General features: G+C 53.7%; 1 protein-coding gene across 1 annotated transcript; it reads right to left on the reverse strand.

Annotated features, from left to right (window-relative positions):
• Positions 1-1645: 1645 nt before the first annotated feature.
• On the reverse strand, positions 1646-7462 carry LOC132322968 (protein kinase C gamma type-like; the record flags this gene model as incomplete). Its single annotated transcript, XM_059837733.1, has 4 exons — positions 7404-7462; positions 7081-7284; positions 3688-3719; positions 1646-1728 (listed from the first exon to the last, which is right to left on the reverse strand). Coding segments are annotated over exons 1-4 (378 nt in total), but the record flags the coding sequence as incomplete, so codon positions are not given.
• Positions 7463-9348: the final 1886 nt, after the last annotated feature.

Raw genomic sequence — 9348 nt, forward strand, 5'->3', positions numbered from 1 at the left:
AGGATTTTATGTGAAAAAATGGGGGAATTTTTGTGAAAAAAATGGGGATTTTTTGGGGGAAGTTTTTGGGAATTTTTTTGAAATTTTTGGGAATTTTGGAGGAATTTGGGGGGAAAATTTGGGAATTTTAGGGGGAAAAATTTGGGAATTTTGGGGAAAATTTTGGGATGAATTTTGGGGATTTTTGGGAAATTCGGGGGCAATTTTAGGAAAAATTTTGGGAATTTTGGGGGATTTTTGGGAGAATTTTTGGGAATTTGGGGGAAATTTGGGGGGAAAATTTTGGGGAATTTTGGGAGGAATTTTTGGAAATTTTTGGGAATTTTGGGGGGGGAAAATTTGGGGGGAAATTTTGGGGAATTTTGGGGAGAATTTTTGGGGAATTTTTGGGAAATTTTAAGGGAAATTTTTTGGGAATTTTGGGGGAATGTTTGGGAATTTTGGGAGGAATTTTAGGGGAATTTTGGGGAATTTTGGGGGAATTTTGGGGAGAATTTTTGGGGAATTTTTGGGAAATTTTAAGGGAAATTTTTTGGGAATTTTGGGGCGAATTTTTGGGGAATTTTTTGGAATTTTGGGGGAAATTTTTGAGGAATTTTGGGGAGAATTTTTGGGAATTTTTGGGAATTTTGGGAGGAATTTTTGGGGAATTGTGAGGGGAATTTTGGGGGAATTTTTGGGAATTCAGATGGAATTTTGAGACTTTTTTGGGGGAATTTTGGGGGAATTTTGAGACTTTTTTGGGGGAATTTTGAGAGAATTTCAGGGATTTTTTGGGGGAATTTTGGGGCAATTTAAGGGGGATTTTGGAGGGAATTTTTGGGGATTTTGGGGGATTTTTTTTTATTTTTGGGGGATATTTTTGGGAATTTTGGGGGATTTTTTTGGGATTTTTTGGGGGAATTTTGGGGGATTTTGGGGGATTTTTTGGGGATTTTTGGGGGATTTTTAGCGGGAATTTTAGAGGACTTTTAGGGAGAATTTTGGGGTATTTTTAGGGGATTTTTTGGGGCATTTTTGGGGGATTTTTTTTGGGGGGGGCTTTTTGGGAATTTTGGGGGATTTTTTCGGGGAATTTTGGGGGATTTTTTGGGGGAATTTTGGGATGAATTTGGGGGAATTTTTGGGGGGAATTTTGGGGGATTTTTTTAGGATTTTGGGGGGGAATTTTGGGGGATTTTTGTGGGGAATTTTTGGGGATTTTTAGGGGGAATTTTGGGGATTTTTAGAGGAAATTTTGGGGAATTTTGGGGGAAATTTTGGGGGAATTTTGGGGGATTTCTTTGGGATTTTTGGGGGATTTTTTTGGGATTTTAGGGGGGAATTTTTGGGGATTTTTAGGGGGAATTTTGGGGATTTTTAGAGGAAATTTTTGGGAATTTTGGGGGAAATTTTGGGGTAATTTGGGGGGATATTTTGGGATTTTTGGGGGATTTTTTTGGGATTTTTGGGGGGAATTTTTGGGGATTTTTAGGAGGAATTTTGGGGATTTTTATAGGAAATTTTTGGGATTTTTGGAGATTTTTAGGGGGAATTTGGGGGATTTTTTGAGGAAATTTTTGGGAATTTTGGGGGGAATTTTTGGAGATTTTTAGGGGGAATTTGGGGGATTTTTGGGGGGATTTTGGGGGATTTTGGGACTCACGTCAGTCTGGGGTCCCTTCCCGGCCCCGGGACATTCAAAGGTGACAAATTCGTGGCAGCGTTTGTGAACCACGAAGCTGCAAACTGCCAAAGAAAAAAAAAAGGGTCAGGATGGCCCAAAATCCCTGAAATTCACCCCAAAATCCGCCCCAAAATCCTCCCAAAATTGCCCAAAAATTAAATCCAAAATTCCCGAAAAATTCACAAAAAATTGCCCTCGAAAATCCTAAAAAAAAAACCCCTCAAAATTCCCAAAATTCCCCCGAAAAAGTCCCAAAATTTCACCCCAAATTCCCCGCAAAATTTCCAAAAAAACCCTCCAAAATTCCTCCCAAAATTTCACCCAAAAAAGTCCCAAAATTCCCCCCAAAATTCCTCCCGAAATTCCTCCCAAAAATCCCACAAAATTCTCCAAATTCACATCAAATTCCACCCAAAAAAATCCCCCCAAAAATCTCAAAATTCCCCCAAAATTTCCCTTAAAATTCCCCCAAAATTTCCCAAAAATGCCATCAAAAATCCCCAAAAATTCCCCCCAAAATCCCCAAAAATTCCCCCCAAAAATTCCCACAAATCCCCAAAATTCTCCCAAAATCCCCCAAAATTCTCCCAAAATCCCCCAAAATTCTCCCAAAATCCCCCAAATTTTCCCCAAATTCCATCCAGGACCCCCCCAAATTCCCCCAAATCCCAAATTTCCTCAAATTCCCATCCAGGACCCCCCAAAATTCCCAATTTTCCCCCAATTTTTCCCCCCTGTGGTTGCCATGGCAACGCAGCCCCGCCTGTCAATCACCGCCCAGGCCACGCCCACCCCCAATCCCAGGGTCCCAAAGGGCAAAAATTGGGAATTTTGGGGAATTTGGGGGGAAATTTGGGAATTTTGGGGGTTTCAGGGAGGATTGGAGATGATTTTGGGGAAAATTTGGGGATTTTGGGGAAAATTTGGGAAAATTTTGGGGGAATTTTGGGGTTTTCAGGGGGAATTTTGGAAAAATTTGGGAATTTTGGGGGAATTTTGGAGGATCTGGGAAAATTTGGGGGATTTTGGGGAAATTTTGGGGGTTTCAGGGAGGCTTGGGGATGATTTGGGGGAAAATTTGGGGATTTTGGGGGAATTTGGGGAGAATTTTGGGGAAAATTTGGGAATTTGGGGGGAATTTTGGGGGATTTGGGAAAATTTGGGGGAAATTTTTGGGGATTTTGGGGGAATTAGGGAAAATTTTGGGGAAATTTTGGGGTTTTCAGGGCAAATTTGGGGAAAATTTGGGAATTTTGGGGGAATTTTGGAGGATTTGGGAAAATTTGGGGGATTTTGGGGAAATTTGGGGAAAATTTTGGGGGAATTTTGGGGTTTTCAGGGGAAATTTTGGGAATTTTGGGGGTTTCAGGGGAAATTTTGGAAAAATTTGGGAATTTTGGGAGTTTCAGGGAGGATTTGGGGGAATTTTGGGGAAAATTTGGGAACTTTTTGGGATTTGGGGATTTTGGGGGGAATTTTGGGGGTAAATTTTGGGGATTTTGGGGGGGTTTTTTGTGGTAAATTTTCGGGATTTTGGGGGGAATTTTGGGGGGAATTTGGGGATTTTTTGGGAATTTTTGGGGGAATTTTTGAGATTTTTTGGGGGGGATTTTTGGGGTAAATTTGGGGGATTTGGGGGGGAATTTTTGGGGATTTTTGGGGGAAATTTTGTGGATTTTTGGGGGAATTTTTAAAATTTTGGGGGGAATTTTTGGGGGAATTTTTGGGATTTTGGGGGGAATTTTTGGGAAATTTTGGGGGAATTTTTGGGGGGATTTTTGGGGTAAATTTTGGGGATTTTTGGGGGAAGTTTTGAAATTTTTGGGGGAATTTTTGGGGAATTTTGGGGGGAATTTTGGGGATTTTTGGGGTAAATTTTGGGGAATTTTGGGGGAATTTTTGGGGGGATTTTTGGGGGAATTTGGGGGATTTTGGGGGGAATTTTGGGGGGAATTTTGGGGATTTTTGGGGTAAATTTTGGGGATTTTGGGGGAATTTGGGGATTTTTGGGGGGGTCTCACCCATGCACTGCAGGCCCTGTTTGCCGATGCCCCTGGAGGGAGAGAGAAAAAAGGGGAGGGGTCACCTGGGCACACCTGGGCACACCTGGGGGGGCACCTGGGCACACCTGGGGACACCTGGGATAGCTCTGACACACCTGGGCACACCTGGGGGGCCACCTGGGCACACCTGGGATAGCCCTGACACACCTGGGCACACCTGGGGGGCCACCTAGGCACACCTGGGGACACCTGGGATAGCCCTGGCACACCTGGGCACACCTGGGGAGGCACCTGGGCACACCTGAGGTACCCCTGGCACACCTGGGCACACCTGAGATACCCCTGGCACACCTGGGAGCACCTGGGATAGCCCTGACACACCTGGGCACTCCTGGGGAGGCACCTGGGATAGCCCTGACACACCTGGGCACACCTGGGAGCACCTGGGATAGCCCTGACACACCTGGGCACACCTTGGGGGGCACCTGGGCACACCTGGGAGCACCTGGGATAGCCCTGACACACCTGGGACACACTCAGGAACACCTGGGGACACTTGGACACACCTGGGACACACCCACGAACACCTGAGATATCCCTGGCACACCTGGGCACACCTTGGGGGGCACCTGAGACACACCTGGGGACACCTGGGCCATCCCAGACACATCCAGGGACACCTGGGGTCACCTGGGGACACCTGCCCAGGTGTGTCACTGACCAGATGCAGTCGGTGCAGAAGGTCGGCTGTGACACACCTGGACAGATGTGTCAGTGCCCAGGTGTGTGACCCCCCCCACGTGACCCAGGTGTGTCCCACCTGTCCCCAGGTGTGTCCCCAGGTGTGTCACTGACCAGATGCAGTCGGTGCAGTGGCTGCAGAAGGTGGGCTGTGTGAAGAACCCCTGTGTGTGTGACCCCCCAGGTGTGACAGGTGTGTCCCAGGTGACACAGGTGTGTCCCAGGTGACCCTCCCACGTGACCCAGGTGTGTCCCACCTGTCCCCAGGTGTGTCACTGACCAGATGCAGTCGGTGCAGTGGCTGCAGAAGGTGGGCTGTGTGAAGAACCCCTGTGTGTGTGACCCCCCAGGTGTGACAGGTGTGTCCCAGGTGACACAGGTGTGTCCCAGGTGACCCTCCCACGTGACCCAGGTGTGTCCCACCTGTCCCCAGGTGTGTGACTGACCAGATGCAGTCGCTGCAGTGGCTGCAGAAGGTGGGCTGTGTGAAGAACCCCCCACGACACACCCCACAGGTGTGTCCCAGGTGTGACAGGTGTGTCCTAGGTGACCCCCCCACGTGACCCAGGTGTGTCCCACCTGCCCAGGTGTGTCCCCAGGTGTGTCACTGACCAGATGAAGTCGGTGCAGTGGCTGCAGAAGGTGGGCTGTGTGAAGAACCCCTGTGTGTGTGACCCCCCAGGTGTGACAGGTGTGTCCCAGGTGACCCTCCCACGTGACCCAGGTGTGTCCCACCTGTCCCCAGGTGTGTCACTGACCAGATGCAGTCGGTGCAGTGGCTGCAGAAGGTGGGCTGTGTGAAGAACCCCCCATGACACACCCCACAGGTGTGTCCCAGGTGACCCAGGTGTGTCCCAGGTGACCCTCCCACGTGACCCAGGTGTGTCCCCAGGTGTGTCACTGACCAGATGCAGTCGGTGCAGTGGCTGCAGAAGGTGGGCTGTGTGAAGAACCCCTGTGTGTGTGACCCCCCAGGTGTGACAGGTGTGTCCCAGGTGACCCTCCCACGTGACCCAGGTGTGTCCCACCTGTCCCCAGGTGTGTCACTGACCAGATGCAGTCGGTGCAGTGGCTGCAGAAGGTGGGCTGTGTGAAGAACCCCCCATGACACACCCCACAGGTGTATCCCAGGTGACACAGGTGTGTCCCAGGTGACCCTCCCACGTGACCCAGGTGTGTCCCACCTGTCCCCAGGTGTGTCACTGACCAGATGCAGTCGGTGCAGTGGCTGCAGAAGGTGGGCTGTGTGAAGAACCCCTGTGTGTGTGACCCCCCAGGTGTGACAGGTGTGTCCCAGGTGACACAGGTGTGTCCCAGGTGACCCTCCCACGTGACCCAGGTGTGTCCCACCTGCCCAGGTGTGTCCCCAGGTGTGTCACTGACCAGACGCAGTCGGTGCAGTGGCTGCAGAAGGTGGGCTGTGTGAAGAACCTGGCGGTGAACCTGTGACACACCTGGACAGGTGTGTCAGTGCCCAGGTGTGTGACCCCCCCACGTGACCCAGGTGTGTCCCACCTGTCCCCAGGTGTGTCACTGACCAGATGCAGTCGGTGCAGTGGCTGCAGAAGGTGGGCTGTGTGAAGAACCCCCCATGACACACCCCACAGGTGTATCCCAGGTGACACAGGTGTGTCCCAGATGACCCCCCCACGTGACCCAGGTGTGTCCCACCTGTCCCCAGGTGTGTGACTGACCAGATGAAGTCGGTGCAGTGGCTGCAGAAGGTGGGCTGTGTGAAGAACCTGGCGGTGAACCTGTGACACACCTGGACAGGTGTGTCCGTGCCCAGGTGTGTGACCCCCCCCACGTGACCCAGGTGTGTCCCACCTGCCCAGGTGTGCCCCCAGGTGTGTCACTGACCAGATGCAGTCGGTGCAGTGGCTGCAGAAGGTGGGCTGTGTGAAGAACCCCCCATGACACACCTTACAGGTGTATCTCAGGTGACACAGGTGTGTCCCAGGTGACCCTCCCACGTGACCCAGGTGTGTCCCACCTGCCCAGGTGTGTCCCCAGGTGTGTCACTGACCAGATGCAGTCGGTGCAGTGGCTGCAGAAGGTGGGCTGTGTGAAGAACCTGGTGGTGAACCTGTGACACACCTGGACAGGTGTGTCAGTGCCCAGGTGTGTGACCTTCCCCACGTGACCCAGGTGTGTCCCACCTGCCCAGGTGTGCCCCCAGGTGTGTCACTGACCAGATGCAGTCGGTGCAGTGGCTGCAGAAGGTGGGCTGTGTGAAGAACCTGGTGGTGAACCTGTGACACACCTGGACAGGTGTGTCAGTGCCCAGGTGTGTGACCTTCCCCACGTGACCCAGGTGTGTCCCACCTGTCCCCAGGTGTGTCACTGACCAGATGCAGTCGGTGCAGTGGCTGCAGAAGGTGGGCTGCTTGAAGAACCCCCCATGACACACCCCACAGGTGTGTCCCAGGTGACACAGGTGTGTCCCAGGTGACCCTCCCACGTGACCCAGGTGTGTCCCACCTGCCCAGGTGTGTCCCCAGGTGTGTCACTGACCAGATGCAGTCGGTGCAGTGGCTGCAGAAGGTGGGCTGTGTGAAGAACCCCTGTGTGTGTGACCCCCCAGGTGTGACAGGTGTGTCCCAGGTGACCCCCCCACGTGACCCAGGTGTGTCCCACCTGCCCAGGTGTGTCCCCAGGTGTGTCACTGACCAGATGAAGTCGGTGCAGTGGCTGCAGAAGGTGGGCTGCTTGAAGAACCTGGCGGTGAACCTGTGGCTCTTCACCTCGTGCACCACCTTGTGCCGCAGCGCCCCCCGGCGGCAGAAGAGCGGCCGAGCGGGCCCGGCCACGCCCCCCGCGGCCACCGAGCGCGGCTCGGGCTCGGCCAGCGCCATCGGACGGACAGACGGACACCTGTGGGGAGAGAGAGGTGAGGGGGACACCTGGATGGACACCTGGACACCTGGATGGACACACGGACACCTGGATGGACACCTGGATGGACACACGGACACCTGGATGGACACACGGACACCTGGATGGACACGCCCCCCGCGGCCGCCGAGCGCGGCTCGGGCTCGGCCAGCGCCATCGGACGGACAGACGGACACCTGTGGGGAGAGGGAGAGGTGAGGGGACACCTGGATGGACACCTGGATGGACACACGGACACCTGGATGGACACATGGACACCTGGATGGACACCTGGATGGACACACGGACACCTGGATGGACAGATGGACACCTGGATGGACACATGGATGGACACACGGACACCTGGATGGACAGATGGACACCTGGATGGACAGATGGATGGACACACGGACACCTGGATGGACAGATGGACACCTGGATGGACACCTGGATGGGCAGACGGACACCTGGATGGAGAGATGGACACCTGGATGGACACATGGACACCTGGATGGACACCTGGATGGACACACGGACACCTGGATGGACACACGGACACCTGGATGGACAGACGGACACCTGGATGGACAGATGGACACCTGGATGGACACACGGACACCTGCATGGATGGACACCTGGATGGACAGATGGACACCTGGATGGACAGACGGACACCTGGATGGACACACGGACACCTGGATGGACACCTGGATGGGCAGATGGACACCTGGATGGACACCTGGATGGAGAGATGGACACCTGGATGGACACCTGGATGGACAGATGGACACCTGGATGGACACACGGACACCTGGATGGACACGCCCCCCCACGGCCACCGAGCGCGGCTCGGGCTCGGATGGACGGACGGACACCTGTGGGGAGAGAGAGGTGAGGGGGACACCTGGATGGACACACGGACACCTGGATGGGCAGATGGACACCTGGATGGACACACGGACACCTGGATGGGCAGACGGACACCTGGATGGACACATGGACACCTGGATGGACACACGGACACCTGGATGGGCAGATGGACACCTGGATGGACACATGGACACCTGGATGGACAGATGGACACCTGGATGGACACATGGACACCTGGATGGACACCTGGATGGACAGAAGGACACCTGGATGGACACCTGGATGGACACCTGGATGGACACACGGACACCTGGATGGAGAGATGGACACCTGGATGGACACCTGGATGGACACCTGGATGGACAGACGGACACCTGGATGGAAACATGGACACCTGGATGGACACATGGACACCTGGATGGACACCTGGATGGACACCTGGATGGACACACGGACACCTGGATGGACAGACGGACACCTGGATGGACAGACGGACACCTGGATGGACAGATGGACACCTGGATGGACACACGGACACCTGGATGGGCAGATGGACACCTGGATGGACACACGGACACCTGGATGGGCAGATGGACACCTGGATGGACACATGGACACCTGGATGGGCAGACGGACACCTGGATGGACAGATGGACACCTGGATGGACACATGGACACCTGGATGGACAGATGGACACCTGGATGGACACATGGACACCTGGATGGACACCTGGATGGACACACGGAAACCTGGATGGACACACGGACACCTGGATGGACAGATGGACACCTGGATGGACACACGGACACCTGCATGGATGGACACCTGGATGGACAGATGGACACCTGGATGGACAGACGGACACCTGGATGGACACACGGACACCTGGATGGACACCTGGATGGGCAGATGGACACCTGGATGGACACCTGGATGGGCAGATGGACACCTGGATGGACACACGGACACCTGGATGGAGAGATGGACACCTGGATGGACACCTGGACACCTGGATGGACAGGCGGACACCTGGATGGACAGACGGACACCTGGATGGACAGACGGACACCTGGATGGACAGATGGACACCTGGATGGACAGACGGACACCTGGATGGACACACGGACACCTGGATGGACACACAGACACCTGGATGGACACACGGACACCTGGATGGACACCTGGATGGAGAG

This window comes from Haemorhous mexicanus, unplaced genomic scaffold (assembly GCF_027477595.1).
Source record: "Haemorhous mexicanus isolate bHaeMex1 unplaced genomic scaffold, bHaeMex1.pri scaffold_225_ctg1, whole genome shotgun sequence".
Taxonomy (NCBI): domain Eukaryota; kingdom Metazoa; phylum Chordata; class Aves; order Passeriformes; family Fringillidae; genus Haemorhous; species Haemorhous mexicanus.